Here is a 20,837-nt window from a genome sequence, read left to right as displayed (position 1 = left end):
CCCCCATGTGAGCAATGCATATGTTAATATTAAACTGTTCCTTATTCGATTATTCCCTATTTCCTGTCCCTGTTCCCTATTCTTTTCATTGTGCAGCCTTTAATGCTATAGGTTGAATTACTGAACGCAGCTCAACAAAAGGAGACGGTTGGCCGCAATTCTCCTTCTCGCTCATCCCCTTTTCTTCTCGAGTAGAGTGAGTCGAGTCAGATTCTAGTTTAGTATATAGTTCTCTGCGTGTAAAATATACCAGTGCTACCATTTCAAAAAATTTCAACATTTGGTAGCCATGTTTATTCTTAAATATAAGCTACTATAATATAAAAAATAAAAAAATTTTTTAATTAAAAGTTCAGTTTACCATATATAATTAATTTTTAATTATATTATTGTATAAATATGGCTCATCACAAAAAATTGAGCGATTATTCAAAATGTCAGTTATTGCTTATTTTAATTAATATTCATAGAAACAATGCGATGCAACTAATGTTTCATACTATTGAGGGATTATAGGACTCTGACAGAAGTAAAAATTAGGAAAAATTTGGGTCGCGAATTGTAAAAAGTTATAAATTAATAGAAGTATGAAATTGTTGTTATATATGTTTATCAAGTACATTTAATATGCACAATATCTTGGTATAAAAAATTGTATGTTTTATAGTGAGTATTAACATCATTGTGTCCGATTTTTAGAATAACATTTTTTTAAACTGTAACGATAACTTGAGAACGTTATTCGGTTAATTTCATATTTGACACAAATGTTTACCATAATTGTCTACAAATCAGTTCACACTTTTTCGCTTTTCGCAAATTTATTGCATCTTATATAATATTGCATCTTATATATATATGTATATATATATATAAAATCAGATGCAATATGAAATATACAGCATTATAAAAATATGTATTTCTTGGTTTTATAAGAAAGATAATACACGGAGAGAATTTTCTCTTAAAATTTACCCTGAAATCATGGTAGTTGTGGGACAACATGTAAGGTAAAGGTACCAATACCCGACCCGGACATATACCTATATCCGGACACCTTTATTATTTATAAGTATAACGCGAATTAAAATTAAAGTATTTTTGCTTGTAGTTTGAAACTTCAGTTATAATATCCAAACGTTTATTTTCATAAATTTATATTTTTTTAAAGGTATCCAGACGCAGATACGTGTCCAGGTATCTGTACATTTCCTATGCTTAAGTGTCCGGGTATTGGTACCTTTACCTTACCACCAAGAATTTTATGCAAGCTATTCTGATTAATATCTACCATAATAAAAAATATTAATATTTATTACATTAAAATATAAAATATGTTTGATTAATTTTACTAAAATATATCTAGGAAATTTCAATATTTTTTCAAAATTTACCAGTACTTGGTAATTTTTATCACGTTGTTTGTAAAATGTCTTTTGTATATTTTAAAAATTCCTTGGTTGCCAAGTTGTCTCAAGTTTGTAGTGAATTTAAGGGTAAAATATAACAAAAAATTCTCTCCGTGTATGCTTCTATTTATATATATATATATATATATATATACACACACACACACACACAGAAAAATAATTATTTTACAACCTAGAAAAGCACTTACTTATTTTATTTTATTTCTTTTAAGTAAGTTTTCTTTCAACCAAAAATATTTTCTCATTAATAGATAGTTTTTCAAATATCTTGACAGAAGTCAAGAATATTGTTTTGAGTAAATGTAATTCTTACAATGACTTTTTATGGTAGATTTGCGGATATGTAAGCATACCAAATATTTAATCTACAAATCTACCATAAAGTTATTATAAGCATTACATTTACTCAAAACAATATTCTGGTTTTTAAAGACTTGCGTCAAACAAAATATTGATTACAATTAATTAAACGTGATTACAAGTAATCACTAGAATATAATGATTGCGCGGCTTTGCCATTCCTTGTACGATACTCTCGAAATTAATCACACACGACGCGTACTTTATTCGCTTTCTATAATCCCTTCAACTATTATTCTCACATATTTCTATTCTCGCGTACTTGTACTCCTATCTATCTCAACCTAGTATACCGACCTAAACGTATGCGTAACTTACCTTTTACAGGCTATTCCGCTTTTATCGAAGAGCAGAGAAACTAAATCCAATCGCTGTCGATTCGTTTATAACAAATACTTTAACTTTGTAACGAATACTGAACTTTGTATAAACGGTTCGTCGCGTCGCATTTTCGGGAGTGCCATTCGAAGTCGTCGGATTATCCGGAATTCCGTCGCGCGATTTTAATAATTAAGATATAACTGCGCCAATTTCCACGTTCTCAGACGTGACGGCTGTCTTGTGCGTGGTCCTTGAACGGGGACGGCCTGAAGATCACAGTCTGCCCAGATCATTTGACCTAACTGTGCGTGGAGGGGTTGTAATCAGACGTGTCGGTGGCGAGGAAAGATGATCCTCATTGTAGAGAACTCGTTTTCTACTTTTCGATGATCTCTGTCGAACACTTCATACTGACCACGCGGGGCTAAGTCTTTACCGATACCTTTAATCGGGCAAATCGAGTCAGTTGCGTCCGGCTCTGAACGCGTTGAGATAACGTGGTTATCGTGGACGATTTTTCGACGGACAAAGTCTGGCGTTATTTCATGTTTTCGGGAGTAATTAGGGAGAAACTCTACTTTAATGTATTATATATAAGCATCAAAATTACATTAATTTAGAAAAAGACCAAAACCCATGGTTGAAAGGTCTTGATGACTAATCTGACCAAACAGCCAATGATCGATTTGTTATGACAATGTCAAATAATTACCCATCACATGCTCTTCTTTCCTTTCTCGATTGTTCACCACGTTTGAGGATCCAAATCAACTTCCTGACTTTGACTTTCTGCGGTAAGATTCGTATTATAATCCGTTGAAATTGAAGTGCCTGGTCTGTATAGAAATATGGAGTAATTAAAAATGGAATCATTTAAAACATTAACGTCGTAAGTTATTCTTTTGCAAAAAAGTAAACATTTTAATAGTAAGTTGTCATTATATTGTATTATATAAACAAACGAAAAATTACTCATTACATGCTCTTGTTTCTTTTCTCGATTGTTCACATGATTGTAGAGCCAAATCAATTGTTTCCTGACCTTGACGTTCTACATTGGGCTCTATATCGTTACCGGGTAAACTTGAGGTGCTCAGTCCGCATTGAAAAACGGTGCAATTAGAAATGGCATTATTTAAAATATTAACGTTGTAACTTACTCTTTTGCAAAAGAGTAAGAATTAATTTAAATATGAAGAGATTATTATATTGTGTGATATAAAAAAATCGAATAATTACTCATTAAGTGCGCCTGTTTTTTCTGTCGTTTCTTTAATAAATGACTGAACGAGCAAACCAGATGTATCTTGAGCTTGACTACGTGCAGAAGGACCCACATTATCATCCGCTAAACTTGAAGTGTTTGGTCTGTATAGAAAAGTGGTGTAATTAAAAATAGAAAAAAGTGTGCAAGTGGAAACTTGTACATTGCTTTGTCATAGTTTTTAAGTGTGCAAGTAGAAACTTGCACATTGGTTCCTTATAGTTTTTAAGTGTGCAAGTAGAAACCTTCACATTGCTTCCTTTATGAGGAAGCCTGTTTTTTTATGTATAATTATTAGTAGATATTTATTAATTTGGCTTCCTCATAGAGGAAGCAACGTGCAGGTTTCTACTTGCACACTTTAAAACTATAAGGAAGCAATGTGCAAGTTTCTACTTGCTCACTTAAACAAGTTTCTACTCGCACACTTTTTTTTATGGATAGAGTATCATTAAAGATAAATTGGTGTTGAATTTGGCAATGGTCGGTGAAGGGGTTACCAGTTTTTGCCTAAAAAGTGTACAAGTCATACATGTAATTTTATCTATAAAGTATCATTAAAGGGAGGTGGTTTTGAATTTGGCGAAGATTAGTGAAAAGGTTATCGATTTCTGTCTAAAAAATGTATAGGGTAGACCGAGGCAAATCAGATTACTAATTAGCACGATAAAATAGCTCGTTTAAAATAAAACACTAACGAAAATTGTCTTAAAACTTATATTAATTCGATTTGCATGCCTCAATTTACCCTAAGTTATTTGATAGATAGAGTATCATTAAAGGAAGATTGTTATTTAATTTGGCGAGGATTGGTGAAGGGATTACCGATTTCTGCTTAAAAAGTGTATAAGATGTACATGTAATTTTATATAGAGAATTTATTAAAAGAAGGTTGTTTTGAATTTTGCGAGGTGAAAGAGTTACCGATTTTTCTGCTTAAAAAATGTGTAAGTTATTTGATGGATATAAAGTATCATTTAAGAAAGGTATTGAATTTGGCGAGGATCGGTGAAGGAGTTACCGATTTTTGCTTAAAAAGTTACATGTATTAGTTATACATCTAATTTTATATAGAGTAACATTAAAAAAAGGGTTGGTATTGAATTTGGCGATAATCGGTAAAAAAGTTTTTTCTTTACATTAAATTTTTCTAAAATTTAAATGCCTTTAACTCAAGAACTGATCAACCAAATCTTAAAGAATTATATATGAAATAAGGATAAAAACCACGGGCATTTATAAAAAAAATTCAAAATTTTATAAAGAAAGAATCTTTTTACCGATTATCGCCAAATTCAATACCAACCTTCTTTTAATGATACTCTATATAAAATTACATATACAACTTATACATGTAACTTTTTGAGCAGAAATCGGTAATCCTTTCACCGATCCTCAAAAAATTCAAAATTTTATTGAAAAAAAGAACTTTTTTACCGATTATTAGATATACCGATAATCAACCAAATATTAAAGTATTGTTACGCTCGTCGCGCGTCCGCTGCACTTTCTCACTCTCACTCACGCGTGACGCGATCCCGACACTCACTCAAAAAAAAGATGACTCAGTTTAAGGAAAAGGGACTCGTTTATTATAACGCTCAATACAGCGAAAGACTCGGGCAGACACGTCCGAACGAGACGGAATCCCGGAGCCAAATCTGAACATCGTTATCTGTCAACAACTGTCGCACACGACGATTTGCGACTTCTCTATTACCGGGCGACTCGCATGAGCGCACGACACGGGCGCACAGCACGGGCGTAACAGTATTATATATGAAATAGGGGTAGAAAAGACTGAAGAATATAATAAAATTAGAAATAGCCCAATATTTAAAAAAGAACCCCTTTACCGATCATCGCCAAATTCAATACCAACTTCATTAAATAATACTCTATCAATTAAAAAAAAAAAAAAACTGCCTGATATCTTAATATTTGCGGAATTAGAGCAACCACGGACATTTCTAAAAAAATTCAAAATTTAAAAAAAAAAGAACCTTTTTACCAATCATCGCCAAATTCAATACCAACCTTCCTTAAATAATACTCTATCGATTAAAAAAAAAACAGCCCGATATTTCAATATTTGCGGAAGTTAAAGCAACCACGGACGTTTCTAAAAATTTGCCACATACACGCATACATACGGACGCCTTTTTTTAATGCAATATTTCGACATTTTAGAACACTCTGAACATATTAGCATCAAAAACTCAAAAAACAATCTTTCCTTTGGTTTCTTCTACCCTTATTTCATATATAATTCACTCAAATTTAGTTCATTAGACACAACTATATACGCAATGAAAGGTTCATATACGAAATTCACGAAAACAAAGCTTTCTCTATGAGGAAGCAAAGTAATAATTATTAAAATACTACAACTGTATTACTTAATGCTATTATGTTCTTATTGACGTGAACCGTAATGGAGTGAAATTTTGTAAGTGAGAGTGAGTAGGAGGAAGAAAAAGAAAGAGATAAAGAGAGAGAGAATCAAGAGACACGGTAGTGTCTCGCGCCAAGTGTTTCATACCTCGAATTTCTATAATGCTAATTTCAAGGAATTAATGTCTAGACGGAATATGTAATTAATAGATAAGTGAAACACGATATATGATTTAAAATTAAGTTAAAGTGAAACGCTATTTTAACGTAATTGTTCTATTCCAGCTTTAGTTGAGATGAAGAAATATACATATGTTCACACGAACAATTTTATTAGGCTATCAAAATTTTGATAGCCTAATCCTGACCGTAAAGCGGAATATCTCCCTAATTAAACTTATAATATTTAGTACATTAATTTCATTGTATATTATATCCGTCGTGTTTTACTTATTTATTGTTTATATACATCGCCTGAAAAAGACGTTTTTCCTAATATATAATTTATAATAAAGGCTGTCTTAATGTAAGTAAGAGTTTAAACATAAAACGGATACGGTCATCAATTAAAACGGTCTAAAATGATAAAATGTTCTTATGAAAAATTGTACAATATGTCAGAAATTAGGTTGGTGCTATATACATATACAATAATAACTCAAGGGTAACAAATAATCGATATCACTAGGCTGACATTTGTAAGCCTACAACGTGTAATCAAATACTACAAAGAACGGTTGATTGTTGTGTAACAGAAACTTTTATTAATTATTATAATTTATTAATTATTATTCATCTACGTAATCAGTGGATGGAAGATATTATTTATTTATTAGAACTATCTATAAATCGTACATTTTATGCAATATTAATGTCAAATAAATAAATATTTAATCTAAATTTCTGAATTGCCTATATCTATGATGCATGAAAAAACGTGAAAATAAGGGATTCATATTTATTTAAATTATATTTGCGAAATAATTAAAAATAATCGTTATTACAATTTGAGAGGCACATTTATGATCAAAATTGCAAATAAGCATTAATCATCTTTAGTATTTTAATAATTTTTGATTGTGTACTTACTCATCTCGACTCTGGGTTATTGTGGAATGCCTTCTTAAATGTTTTCGTAAATTAGAACTTGATAAGAAGGATACTGTTACGCCACAATTATTACATTTTGCCTTATATCCTGGTAACTCTGAGTAATATTGCCTTAACTTGTCAGGGAGTGTGCGAGTGTCATTATCGAGAAATATTCCATGCACATTTAATAAGTGTGTTCTGAACGTTTGTATACGGTATGATGGGTGAGATATCTTAATTTCTTTTTTACAGGTCGTGCATTTTACCAGCGTAGGTTTCAATTCCTCGAAATAATTCCACAACTTGCTCCGTTTTCTTTTTGGGTCCACTATAACCGTCCTGTAATACAGATTGTCTGGTATTAAATGTGGTACAGTGATTGCATCAACAAGCGTTTGTAGAATTTTTCACAAAGATCATAAAGAGGCATGGTTTACTTATTAGGATGTATGTTTATACGGATATATAGTTAAAATTTGCATAATTATCGGATCCCGTACAGATCTTCAAACATATTTTTTTTAAAAAAGGTAATAAACGCACCAGCTGTGTGTACATGCACATTTATGATCAAAATTGCGAATAAATATTATATGGATGCCCCGAAACTATTATTCACTCAATTTTCTTTAGCTACTGATTGTTTTATTATTACATTTATTTTACAATCTTTAGTATTTTAATAATTTGTTGATTGTATACTCACTCATCTCGACCTTGGGTTATTGTGGAATGCTTTCTTAAATGTACTCGTAAATGTGAGAAAGATACTGTTTCGCCGCAATTATTACATTTTGCCTTACATCCCGGTAATTTCGAGTAACATTGCTTTAAGTTGTCAGGTATTGTGCGAGTGTCATTATCGTGAAATATTCCATGTCTACTTAAGTGCCTTCTCATTACGTTTGTGTTGTTTTTTGGATAAGATATCTTAATTTCTTTTTTACAGGTCCTGCACTTTAGCAGCGTAGGTTTTAATTCCTCGAAATAATTCCACAACTTGCTGCGTTTGTTTGTCGGTGTCGTCCTGTAATACAGATTGTCTGACACTAAATGTGGTACAGCGATTGCATCAACAAGCGGTTGTAGAATTTCTCACAAAGTTCATAAAGAGGCATGGTTTACTTATTAGAATGTATGTTTATACGGATATATAGTTAAAATTTGCATAATTATCAGATCGCGCGTACAGATCTTTAAACATATTTAAAAGGAAAGATAAAAAAACGTACCAAGTGTACATGCACATTTATGATCAAAATTGCGAATAAATATTATATGGATGCCCCGATAAACACTATTATTCACTCAATTTTTTTTAGCTACTGATTGTTTTATTATTACATTTATTTTATAATCTTTAGTAATAATTTTTTGATTGTGTACTTACTTATTTCGACTCTGGATTCTTGTGGAATGTCTTCTTAAATGTTTTCGTAAATGTGCAATATTTGTTAAGAAGGATATTGTTTCGCCGCAATTATTACATTTCGCCTTATATCCCGGTAATTGTGAGTAATATTGTTTTAAGTCGTCAGGTAGTGTGTAAATGTCATCATCAGGAGATATTCCATGTACATTTAATAAGTGTGCTCTTATTATTTTTATGCGTATTGTTGATAGACTAGATACCTTAATTTCTTTTTTACAGGTCGTGCACTTTACCAGTGTAGGTTTCAATTCTTCGAAATAATTCCACAACTTGCTGCGTTTTCTCGGTACCATAACCCCCATAACCGTTCTGTATACATATAATTTGATATTAAATGTAGTACAGTGATCGCCTTAACAAGCGTTTGTAGAATTTCTCACAAGGGTCATAAAGAGGCATATGGTTTACTTATTAGGATGTATGTTTATACGGATATATAATTAAAATTTGCATAATTATCAGATCGCATACAGATCTTCAACATATTTAAAAAGAAATGTAAAAACGCACCAGGTGTACGTGCACATTTATGATCAAAATTGCATATAAATATTATATGGATGCCCCGATAAAAACTTTTATTCACTCAATTTTCTTTAGCTACTGATTGTTTTATCATTACATTTATTTTATAATTTTTAGTATTTTAATAATTTTTTGATTGTGTACTTACTTATCTCGACTCTGGATTCTTGTGGAATGTTTTCCTAAATGTTCTCGTAAATATGGAATACTTGTTATGAAAGACAGTGCTTTACCACAATTATTACATTTTGCCTTATATCCCGGTAATTCCGAGTAATATTGTTTTAAGTCGTCAGGTATTGTGTGAGTGTCATTATCGGCAAATATTCCATGTCTACTTAAATGCATTCTCATTAAGTTTGTGTATTTTGTTGGGTGAGATACCTTAATTTCTCTTTTACAGGTCGTGCACTTTACTAGCAAAGGTTTCAATTCCTCGAAATAATTCCACAACTTGCTGCGTTTTTTTTGGGGGTCCACTATAACCGTCCTGTAATACAGATTGTCTGATATTAAATGTGCTACAGTGATTGCCTTAACAAGTGTTTGTAGAATTTCTCACAAAGGTTATAAAGAGTCATGGTTTATTTATTAGAATGTATGTTTATACAAATATATAGTTAAAATTTGCATAATTATCAGATTGCGCGTACAGATCTGTAAACATATTTAAAAAAAGGGGAACATGCACATTTATGATCAAAATTGCGAATAAATATTATATGGATGCCCCGAAACTATTATTCACTCAATTTTCTTTAGCTACTGATTGTTTTATTATTACATTTATTTTACAATTTTTAGTATTTTAATAATTTGTTGATTGTATACTCACTCATCTCGACTCTGGGTTATTGTGGAATGCTTTCTTAAATGTACTCGTAAATATGAGAAAGATACTGTTTCGCCGCAATTATTACATTTTGCCTTACATCCCGGTAATTTCGAGTAACATTGCTTTAAGTTGTCAGGTATTGTGCGAGTGTCATTATCGTGAAATATTCCATGTCTACTTAAGTGCTTTTTCATTACGTTTGTGTAGTTTTTTGGATGAGATATCTTAATTTCTTTTTTACAGGTCCTGCACTTTAGCAGCGTAGGTTTTAATTCCTCGAAATAATTCCACAACTTGCTGCGTTTTTTTGTCGGTGTCGTCCTGTAATACAGATTGTCTGACACTAAATGTGGTACAGCGATTGCATCAACAAGCGGTTGTAGAATTTCTCACAAAGGTCATAAAGACTCATTTAATTTATTAGAATGTATGTTTATACGGATATACACAGTAAAAAATAAAATGTTAATCGTAACATTTTTCAAATGTCCCAGAAAGTCCACTTTAAATTTTGAGTTAAAATAACTCATTCATCGTGTGTTACTTGTTGACAAATTAGAAGTGTACTTTTAACCTTAAGTATAATGTAAAAATAACTTGTAAAAAATGTCGATATAACATATTTTAATAAACGATAGTTATTTCAACTTAAGAGAAATGTTGTTTTGAACATTTGATTGTAGTAAATTTGATTATTTTGTATGTCAAAGTTTACGATTATTTGAAGATTTACTTTAACTTTTGTTTATGTTAAAATAACTTTAAGGCGTGTTGATTTTTTGAAATAATTATGTTAAAAGAACTTAAAATAACATTCAATTTCTAAATGACATACATAAAGTGTTAAGTTATTACGTTGACATTAATATAACACATGAAAATGTTACGAAAATAATAACATAGCTGTTGTATGTTAATTTTACATTGAAATAATAGTCAAATCTTGGTAGCACAAGAAAATTTTAACATTTGGACGCACGATTTTTTACTGTGTATAGTTAAATTCGCATAATTATCAGATCGTGTACAGATCTCTTCAAACATATTTAACCCGTTTACTGTGTATGACGGCTATAGTCGCAACGTAGAAAAAACAAAGTAAAACTTTCTGAATTTGCTTGAAACTTGTTACTCGGGGGTTTCTGGGGTCGCTGATTACGAATCCGAAGTCAGATGTACAAAATTCAAAATGGCGGATAAAAATTACAAAAAAAAGTGGAATCGGCGGATCCAAAATGGTAAAATTTCTTTCTTATTAACCATTTTGAATATATTAATTCTAATGTAAAATTTAGATTCAGAGATCTAAATAACTTCAAAATAATAATAAAATTTCATCTATTTTTTGTAATTTTGATCTGCCATATAGGACCCGCCATTTTGAATTTTGTAAATCTGACATATTCGGATTCAAAGACCCAAAAAACATAAGGGTACCAAGTTTCATAATAATCCGATGAACTTTTTTTTCAGCACACTTTACAACACACTCAAAGCCCAAATAGTAAAATTCTTTTACACAGCCAATGGGTAAAAAAAAAAGTAAAAAACGCACCAGATGTACATGCACATTTATAATCAAAATTGCAAACAAATATCATATGGATATCCCGATAAAAACTCTTATTCGCTCAACTTTCTTTCTTTATTGATTGTTTTGTCATTACATTTATTTTATAATCTTTAGTATTTTAATAATTTTTTGATTGTGTACTTACTTATTTCGACTCTGGATACTTGTGGAATGTCTTCTTAAATGTCTTCGTAAGTGTCCAATATTTGATAAGAAAGATATTGCTTTACTACAGTTATTACATTTTGCTTTATATCCTGGTAACTCCGAGTAATATTGTTTTAAGTCGTCAGGTAGTGTGACAGTCTCATCGTCAACAGATATTCCATGTACATTTAATATGTGTGCTCTCATTAATTTTGTGTAGTATGTTGAATTAGGTGTCTTAATTTCTTTTTTACAGGTCGTGCACTTTACTAGCAAAGGTTTTAATTCCTCAAAATAATTCCACAACTTGCTGTGTCTTTTTCTCGGTGCCATTATAACCGTCCTGCAATACAGATTGTCTGACACTAAATGTGGTACAGCGATTGCATCAACAAATGTTTGTAGAAATTTCTCACAAAGGTCATAAAGACACATTTAGTTTATTAGAATGTATATTTATACAGATATATCGTTAAAATTTGCATAACTATCAGATCGCGTACAGATCTTCAAACATATTTAAAAAAAAGTAAAAAACGCATCAGATGTACATGCACATTTATGATCAAAATTGCAAACAAATATCATATGGATATCCCGATAAAAACTCTTATTCGCTTAATTTTCTTTATCTATTGATTGTTTTGTCATTACATTTATTTTATAATTTTTGGTATTTTGATAATTTTTTGATTGTGTACTTACTCATCTGGACTCTGGATTCTTGTGGAATGTCTTCTTAAATGTTTTCGTAAATTTGTAATATTTGTTAAAAAAGACACTGTTTCGCCGCAATTATTGCATTTTGCCTTATATTCCGGTAACTCCGAGTAATATTGTTTTAAGTCGTCAGGTAGTGTGACAGCCTCATCGTCAACAGATATTCCATGTACATTTAATATGTGTGCTCTCATTAATTTTGTGTAGTATGTTGAATTAGGTGTCTTAATTTCTTTTTACAGGTCGTGCACTTTACTAGCAAAGGTTTTAATTCCTCAAAATAATTCCACAACTTGCTGTGTCTTTTTCTCGGTGCCATTATAACCGTCCTGCAATACAGATTGTCTGACACTAAATGTGGTACAGCGATTGCATCAACAAATGTTTGTAGAAATTTCTCACAAAGGTCATAAAGACACATTTAGTTTATTAGAATGTATGTTTATACGGATATATCGTTAAAATTTGCATAACTATCAGATCGCGTACAGATCTTCAAACATATTAAAAAAAAGTAAAAAACGCATCAGATGTACATGCACATTTATAATCAAAATTGCAAACAAATATCACATGGATATCCCGATAAAAACTCTTATTCGCTCAACTTTCTTTATTTATTGATTGTTTTGTCATTGCATTTATTTTATAATCTTTAGTATTTTAATAAATTTTTAATTGTGTACTTACTCATCTCGACTCTGGGTTATTGTGAAATGTTTTCTTAAATGTCTGCGTAAACTTTTATGATCTGTTAAGAACGACACTGCTTTGCCACAATTATTACATTTTGCCTTATATCCCGGTAATTCCGAGTAATATTGTTTTAAGTCGTCAGGTACTGTGTGAGTGTCATTATCGGCAAATATTCCATGTCTATAACTTAAGTGCATTCTCATTACTCTTGTGTATTTTTTTGGATGAGATACCTTAATTTCTCTTTTACAGGTCGTGCACTTTACTAGCAAAGGTTTCAATTCCTCGAAATAATTCCAAAACTTGCTGCGTTTTCTTTTCGGTGCCATTATATCCGTCCTGCAATACAGATTGTCTGACACTAAATGTGGTACAGCGATTGCATCAACAAATGTTTGTAGAAATTTCTCACAAAGGTCATAAAGACACATTTAGTTTATTAGAATGTATGTTTATACGGATATATCGTTAAAATTTGCATAACTATCAGATCGCGTATAGATCTTCAAACATATTTAAAAAAAAGTAAAAAACGCATCAGATACATGCACATTTATGATCAAAATTGCAAACAAATATCATATGGATATCCCGATAAAAACTCTTATTCGCTTAATTTTCTTTATTTATTGATTGTTTTGTCATTACATTTATTTTATAATCTTTAGTATTTTAATAATTTTTTAATTGTGTACTTACTCATCTCGACTCTGGGTTATTGTGGAATGTCTTCTTAAATGTACTCGTAAATGTGAAATATGTGTTAAGAACGACACTGCTTTGCCACAATTATTACATTTTGCCTTATATCCCGGTAATTCCGAGTAATATTGTTTTAAGTCGTCAGGTATTGTGTGAGTGTCATTATCGGCAAATATTCCATGTCTACTTAAGTGCAGTCTCATTAATTTTATGTAGCATGTTTTGTGAGATACCTTAATTTCTCTTTTACAGGTCGTGCACTTTACTAGTAAAGGTTTCAATTTTTCGAAATAATTCCAAAACTTGCTGCGTTTTCTTGTCGGTGCCATTATAACCGTCCTGTAATACAGATTAATCGTCTGATACTGAATGCGATACAGTGATCGCCTCAACAAGCGTTTGCAGAATTTCTCACAAAGGAAAAAAAAGCATGATTTATTTATTAGAATGTACGTTTATATGGATATAATAGTTTGAATTTACCTAATTACCAGATCGCGTACAGATTTCCAAATTTATCTTATTCAAAAAAGGTAAAAAACGCGCAAAGTGTACGTGCTCTATACAAACTCGTTATTGAAAAAAATTTTTAATTAATATTTAATGTTATAATTTTATTTAATGTTATAATTTTATTTATATTTTTTACTATAAAAACAATAATATCAGAATTTTTGAATCAAATCAATATAATAAATCACTAACATCTGATGTTTTTTTAAAATATTTGCAATAATATCCAAAAGTTTGTATCAAGTGAATAGGTTAAATGAGTAGTAACATCTGATTTTCAAGGGGCCACATCTACCTAGAGGCCCGAAAAATAGGTCAAAATTCAGAATTTTTTTTTCAGAAACGATTAGTGTGAATGAAACGAATGTTGTTTGTACTTAAAGATACATGTTTTGAGAGCTTTAAAAAAAATCTTTATTAAAAAATGTTTAAAAACAAAAAAGTTATGGCCGCCGGCAGATAATAAGTTTTTTTTTTCGACACGTTCGGCGGTGGACACTGTCCAGTTGAAACGGTCAATCTAAAATAAAAAAAACCAAATTGGTTATTCAAGTTAACAATAAAGACGAGTCGTTGACGATCGCCGATTTTTAAAATCGATTTTTTAAACAAAATGGCAACGAATTGAAACTCAGGTATGGAAAATCTGTGAGAAAATGTCGTCATTTTTACGTAATTATTAAAAAATAAAGATCGATTTAAAAAAAAGATCGTCAACGACCTCTAAATGTTTCTCAGCGTATTTTGTGTAAATTTCAAAACGATCCATCGAGCGGTTTTCCAGATATGATGTCCACCGGCTTCGAAAATAGTGTTTTGAGAAAAACGCGTTTAAAGTTTCAAGTATGGTTCTATTATTGTTAAGTGAAGAATTTTTAATTTTACCTCTAGTCGTCAATTCCAGGACCATATAGATTACCCTCAGCAGCAATTGCAGCTTTACGGGAAGAGGATTGTTTTTGTCTGCGAGCAATTCTTTCTTCGCGCGTTGCTTCCTATACTCGAATTTCAGCTAAATTGATGCGGAATTTTCGTTTTCGATGCCATTATTAAGGGAGAGTTGGCAATTACCGAGCCCCTAAGAACCGAAGCGTATATCTAAGCTCAGAAATGCTTCAAAAAAACAAACTGTGCAGTTTGAGATAGGTCATTTATTTGGCTATCCATATATCATAGCAATAATCTTGAAAGTTAAACACAAACTGAAATATTAATAATTTTTCAAAAAGTGAGGAAACGCGGTATTATTAAACTGGTCTGATAATATCGTGACCAGTTTAATAAAGCTGTACCTATAAAAATTACTCTGGCTTCAGTCAGTGACATGAAGTAGAACACAATAACAAAATGTTTTTTTTATATTTATGCATTAATATCGTCTAGTAGGATATAAAAATAAGTGAATGCGTTAACAAATAACGATCATTATAAATTCAAATCAAAACTTAAGTAACGATTTTTTCTGTAAGCACCTTACATTGTAAACTAAACAGTCTTGGTAACTCTTAACACACAGTTATCGTTATACCTATGGGTATTATACCTTGGGCGCGAAATTATCAAACTCAATCATTTCACTTTACAACATTAAAATATATAGGAAAGAAACGTGTGTTTCTAAAATCACTTTGCAACCTAATTTTATAGTGTTTTAGCCTATCAAATCCGTCAAATTTATTTCTCTAATGAAAATATTATGTTACTCACCTCTTATCGAAACTACCAGCAAAATTGCAACGAGCAAGCAGAGAAGCTTTCAGAGCGCACTGTGTTTACATGGACGGCCGGAACGCATTGACGGCGCATGCGGGTGGGGTATTTCGTGTTACTCTATGATATTAACATCATTGTAGGCGCGTAATAAATAGTTATTGAGATAAACAATGGCGCGGAATTGTCAACCGCGCGGTAATTGCCAACTCTCCCCTACCACTTTACGTACGCTTCGAAACTCGAATACACGAACAGAACAGCAAGTGCGTAAAGTCTACTAGTACGTCTACTCGCTAGCTCAACGGCTTTCGTACTGAATTCTAACGGTCCTCAGCTGAAAGACACGTGGTGGGGTCGCTCCCCTAGGCCCCTAAAAGGGACTTTTTTGTCATGAGCAACAATACATAAGATCATACATAAGATCGAGAGGACAACTGAAACCCAAAATACCGCTAGAGCGATATTTTCCGTGCGCGCCACGTCAGGTAGTAGCGGAGCTCGAACGCTCGAACGCTCGAACTTGTTTTCTTTGGAATTCTATAACTTCGTCAATTTTACAGATATCGATGTAAAATTTTCAGGATATATTCTCAACACTTGAAACTTTTAGAAAATGCAAAAAAATGCAAAAAAAATTTCTAGGTAGATGTGGTAGATACTTCGTTATTATAGTTGTTGTGTACATGTTCTTTTTTAGAACACGTACACAACCAATATGTATAACAAAGAAACATTATTTAAAAAATCAGATGTTACTAATTTATCTTATTTACTTAATGCAAACTTTCAGGTATAATTGTTTTTGTAACAAGAAAAACAAATGAGATTATATGACAAAATTAGATCAAAATTTTTTTCAATAATGAGTTTGTATAGAACACGTATACCTAGCGAATTTTATTAACTTTTTTTAAAAAAGGTTTGTTTTGTGCGGATATCACTTCTTTTTTACAATTACATGGGAACCATGAAAATATAAAATTTTTGATATATAAATTTGCAAATAAAAGAACGTAGACAATACAGACGCAAAGGTATTGCTCTGCAGTATTTTAACGTTCTGTAGAAGGATTCGTATCATAACCCGTTGAACTTAATTGAAATACTTAGTTTGCATCGAAATGTGTTGAAATTCGAAATGGAATTATCTAAAATATTGACCTTATAAATTATTCTTTTAAGAATAAATATTTAAATATCAATGTATCATTATATTGTATGATATAAGCAAAACGAATAATTATTTATTAGGGGTTACGCTACCCCTGAGGTTTGAAAAAAATCGATTTTTTTGTTTAAATCGTTAGTTTATAGTCATAGAAATATGATACAAATGGTTTTAGAGCAAAATCTCAACGTTATGGTGCGTGTCCACTTGCGAGTAAAAACTCTCGAGAGCAAAAAGAGAGAAAGAGAGAGAGACTCTCGAGAGTATCTCTCTCTCTCTCTTTCTTTTTGCTCTCGAGAGTTCTTACTCGCAGGTGGAGACGTACCATTATTATGCTGTTAGAGCTGGCTTAGTAAAGCATCTCGCCACGCCGCTAAGTAGTTCCGTAAATATATAGGATTATTTTTCTATCAATCATAAGTTCTAATCGAAAAATATAGATGTCAAAATATGTACTGCATACAATTTGTACAAGCATACAGCTCTACTAGCGTCGGTTTCAGTGTTTCCACGACGTCAGTAGTACATATCTGGAAAACTTTAAATGTGTTTTTCTGAAAACAGCATTTCTTAAATCGGTGTACAACCCTGTTTAAAATAATAGATACAATATGATCAGATTACATTATATTACATTCAATTTCAATGTAAATTAATAATGTTTTTATTCATTTACATTGAAATTGAATGTAATATAATGTAATTTGATCATATTGTATCTATTATTTTAAACAGGGAACATAACTCTTACAGTTTTCATCCGATTTACTTAAAATTTTAACAGAATATTCTTTAATACATTCTGCTTGGAACTACGTAGGATTTTTGCAAAATATTGAACATTTTTTTTGTTATTAACATTTTTAGACGCACATTTAGGGCAAGAAATGCTATTTTTCGTAAAAATAGGCGTCATTTTGAAAATAATCAATATTTCGAAAAATCCCTACGTAATTCGATAGTCTTTTGCATGTAAATAATGAAGATTTCTTTTTATTTGCTTTAGGATAAACAGTGTGACGGAAATGTTGTACACCGTTTTGCATCCGCGAAAAAAGATGGTTTGGCAATTGGGCCAGGGCGCCGGTATTTTGTACATAAAAAATACAAAAACAATATTTTTGTACTCCTCAATACATGCGTCTAACAAAGTCCTCTAAACCGATTTTTCATAAAACAATTCATTTACCCGTAATAAATAGCCAATGTTAGGTATGATTTTAAAGCCTCAGGGGTGGCTCTAACCCTTTAAGTGCGCCGGTTCTTTCTGTTGTTTCTTTAAGTAATTGAACGAAACAAACCAGATGTATTTTGACTTTGACGTTACTAAGGTTGAAGAAAAATATATGTAGTGTGCAAAAAATATTATTAGCTACTAAATAATATTAAGCTACTAGACAATATTAAGCTCCTATGTTCCAAGCTCGGACTGTAAATGGCTTATTCAATATTGATTAATTAAAAAATTATTATTATTATTATTTAAGATGCACATTTATGATCAAAATTACAAATAAATATTTTATGGATGCTCTGATGAAAACTTTTATTCGCTCAATTTTCTTTAGCTATTGATTGTTTTAGATATCATTACATTTATTTTATAATCTTTAGTATTTTAGTAATTTTTGGAATGTGTAGGGGAGACCAGGGACAAAAAAGTAACGCGGGATGAACGTAACAAACGCGATTATTAAAAAAATAACACTTATATGTATACGAATCTATCCGCTGTTATACAATGTCTTTTGAACCCCTCCCTCACCTCAGTAGCGCTTGAAACTCTGTCATGAGAAGTTATGTGTCTATTGTGTCGGTGCCATAAAAATATGGTCAAAATAAGTATTTTGTGTTTTTTTATTTTTTGAATATTTTATTGGAAATTCGGTTTATTTTCTTGTTTATTGTTTGTTATAAATAAGCCACTATTTCTTTTAGTAGTTTGATTATACATATTCATAGATTAAGTTATTTTATAACATTGAATATTTGACCAATTGTGGCAAAAATATAAGACGGGACAAAAGTAACAATGTTACTTTTGTTACATGGGTGCCCTGATAAAAACTTATACTCGCTCAATTTTTTTTCATTTTGCAATTGTATTGATTGTATTATCATTATATTTAGTTTTTATAACCTTTAGTATTTTAATAATTTTTTGAATGTGTCCTTACTCATCTCGACTTTGGATTATTGTGGAATGTCTTCTTAAATGTTTTCGTAAATGTTCCATACTTGATAAGAAAGACAATGTTCTGTCACAATTTTTACATTTTGCCTTACATCCCGATAACTCCGAGTAATATTGCCTCAAGTCGTCAGGTAGTGTGAAAGTGTCATTATTAATAAATATTCCATATTTATTTGATAAGTGTGCTCTGAATATTTTTATACGGTTTGATAGACGAGATATCTTAATTTCTTTTTTACAGGTGGTGCACTTTACCAGCAAAGGTTTTAATTCCTTGAAATAATTCCACAACTTGCTGTGTCTTCTTCTCGGTGCCATTATAATTGTCCTGTCATACAGATTGTCCGATATTAAAAGTGGTACAGCGATTGCATCAACAAGCGTTTGTAAAATATCTCACAAAGGTCATACAGAGACATGGTTTAATTTATTAGAATTTATGTTTATATCGCGGATATTTATACATAGTTGAAATTTACATAATTATCAGATCGCGTACAGATCCCCAAACATATCTTTTCAAAGAAAAGTAAAAAGTGCACCAAGTATACATGCACATTTATTATCAAAATTGTAAATGAATATTGTATGGATGATAAAAACATTTTTATTCGCCCAATTTTCTTTAGCTATTGATTGTTTTATTAGTATATTTATTTTATAGTCTTTACTATTTTAATAATGTTTTAAATGTGTATTTACTCGTCTTGACTTCTTGTGGAATGTCTTCTTAAATGCTGTTGTAAATTTCTAGTACTTAGTAAGAAAGACACTGCTTTACCTCAATTATTACGTTTTGTCGTATATCCCGGTAACTCCGATTAATTTTGCCTCAAGTCGTCAGGTAGTGCGAGAGTGTCATTATCGAGAGATATTTTATGTACATTTAATAAGTGTGCTCTGAATATTGTTTTACGGCTTTTTGGATGAGGTATTTTAATTTCTTTTTTACAGGTCGTGCACTTTACCAGCGAAGGTTTCAATTCCTCGAAATAATTCCAAAATTTGCTGGGTTTTTTTTGGTACCAACTGTTCTGTAATACAGATTGTCTGATACTAAATGTGATACAGTATTCGCCACAACAATAAGCATTTGTAAAATTTGTCACAATTGACAAAAAGAGGCATGGTTTATTTATTAGAATGTATGTTTATATGTATGGATATATAGTTTAAATTTGTCTAATTACCAAAACGTACATATGTATAAAACTTATATTTTTTAAAAAAAGATTAAAAATCGCGCCAAGTGTACGTGCTCAATACAAAATCTATATTAAAGAAAAAAATTTTGATCTAATTTGGTCTTATAATGCCATTTGTATTTTTTACCACAAAAACAATAATGTCAAACGGTTTGCGCCAAGCAAATATGATAAGTTAGTAACATCTGGTTTTTTTAATAATGTTCTTTTATTATTCTTCTTTTGTACCTGTTTTATTTTTAGAAAAACAATACACAACCTGTTCTGGTTCTTTATTATTTAGATTCACACATAAAAAACACTTGGTGCCAAGTGTTTAATTTGTATCATGTCCACTTTTGGCCCTTCTGTTGTCATTGTTTTTGTAGTAAGAAATATTAGTGGAATTATACGACCAAATTAGATTAAAATTTGTTTTTAATAAAGATTTTGTATGGAGCACGTACACTACGCGTGTTTTTTTACCTTTTTTTGAAATTGGTATGTGTTCTTTAGAGAAAAAGTATATATAGGTAAGTATACATCAGAAGGTACACACAATTTATGTATGTGT

At 31.0% G+C, this 20,837-nt stretch overlaps 2 protein-coding genes and 2 long non-coding RNA genes across 6 annotated transcripts in view; 2 read left to right on the top strand and 2 right to left on the bottom strand.

The window, feature by feature from the left end:
- Positions 1-20,837, top strand: part of LOC139810811 (uncharacterized) — a 168,522-nt gene that overhangs the window by 36,331 nt on the left and 111,354 nt on the right. The window lies entirely within an intron of this gene.
- Positions 1-20,837, bottom strand: part of LOC139810805 (uncharacterized) — a 75,277-nt gene that overhangs the window by 18,701 nt on the left and 35,739 nt on the right. The window lies entirely within an intron of this gene.
- LOC139810806 (uncharacterized) lies at positions 875-13,107 on the bottom strand. 3 transcript variants are annotated; one of them, XM_071774697.1, is made up of 11 exons: positions 12,784-12,909; positions 12,079-12,422; positions 11,372-11,716; positions 9,654-9,974; positions 8,967-9,308; positions 8,252-8,602; positions 7,568-7,888; positions 6,859-7,200; positions 3,351-3,479; positions 2,824-2,947; positions 876-2,553 (listed from the first exon to the last, which is right to left on the bottom strand). In XM_071774697.1, exons 2-10 carry the CDS (start codon positions 12,285-12,287, stop codon positions 2,857-2,859), a joined length of 2,451 nt encoding a protein of 816 aa, XP_071630798.1. In that variant the 5' UTR covers positions 12,288-12,422; positions 12,784-12,909; the 3' UTR covers positions 876-2,553; positions 2,824-2,856. The 3 variants fall into 3 exon arrangements, 2 of the variants coding, with proteins under 2 accessions (XP_071630798.1, XP_071630797.1); XR_011731479.1 differs by having other exon boundaries at positions 875-2,947; positions 7,128-7,200; XM_071774696.1 differs by having other exon boundaries at positions 877-2,947; positions 12,784-13,107.
- On the top strand, positions 13,060-20,186 carry LOC139810812 (uncharacterized). The gene is made up of 3 exons (XR_011731484.1): positions 13,060-13,182; positions 19,321-19,438; positions 20,034-20,186. It is a non-coding gene; the product is annotated as an uncharacterized lncRNA (long non-coding RNA).

This window comes from Temnothorax longispinosus, chromosome 3 (assembly GCF_030848805.1).
Source record: "Temnothorax longispinosus isolate EJ_2023e chromosome 3, Tlon_JGU_v1, whole genome shotgun sequence".
Classification (NCBI taxonomy): Eukaryota; Metazoa; Arthropoda; class Insecta; order Hymenoptera; family Formicidae; genus Temnothorax; species Temnothorax longispinosus.
The sequence above is the reverse complement of the archived record's forward strand: the minus strand, read 5'-3'. Positions and strand labels throughout refer to the sequence as shown.

What these genes read in the sequence shown, in the direction of transcription:
- LOC139810806 (XM_071774696.1), bottom strand. Translation starts at nt 12,287, where the DNA reads ATGAGAGCACACATATTAAATGTACATGGAATATCTGTTGACGATGAG. An exon ending in ATAACCCAAGGTCGAGATGA is followed by an intron (nt 7,201 to 7,567) that starts GTGAGTATACAA and finishes TCTGTATTACAG; the next exon opens with GACGGTTATAGTGGACCCAA. An exon ending in ATAACCCAGAGTCGAGATGA is followed by an intron (nt 3,480 to 6,858) that starts GTAAGTACACAA and finishes TTTTCTATACAG; the next exon opens with ACCAAACACTTCAAGTTTAG.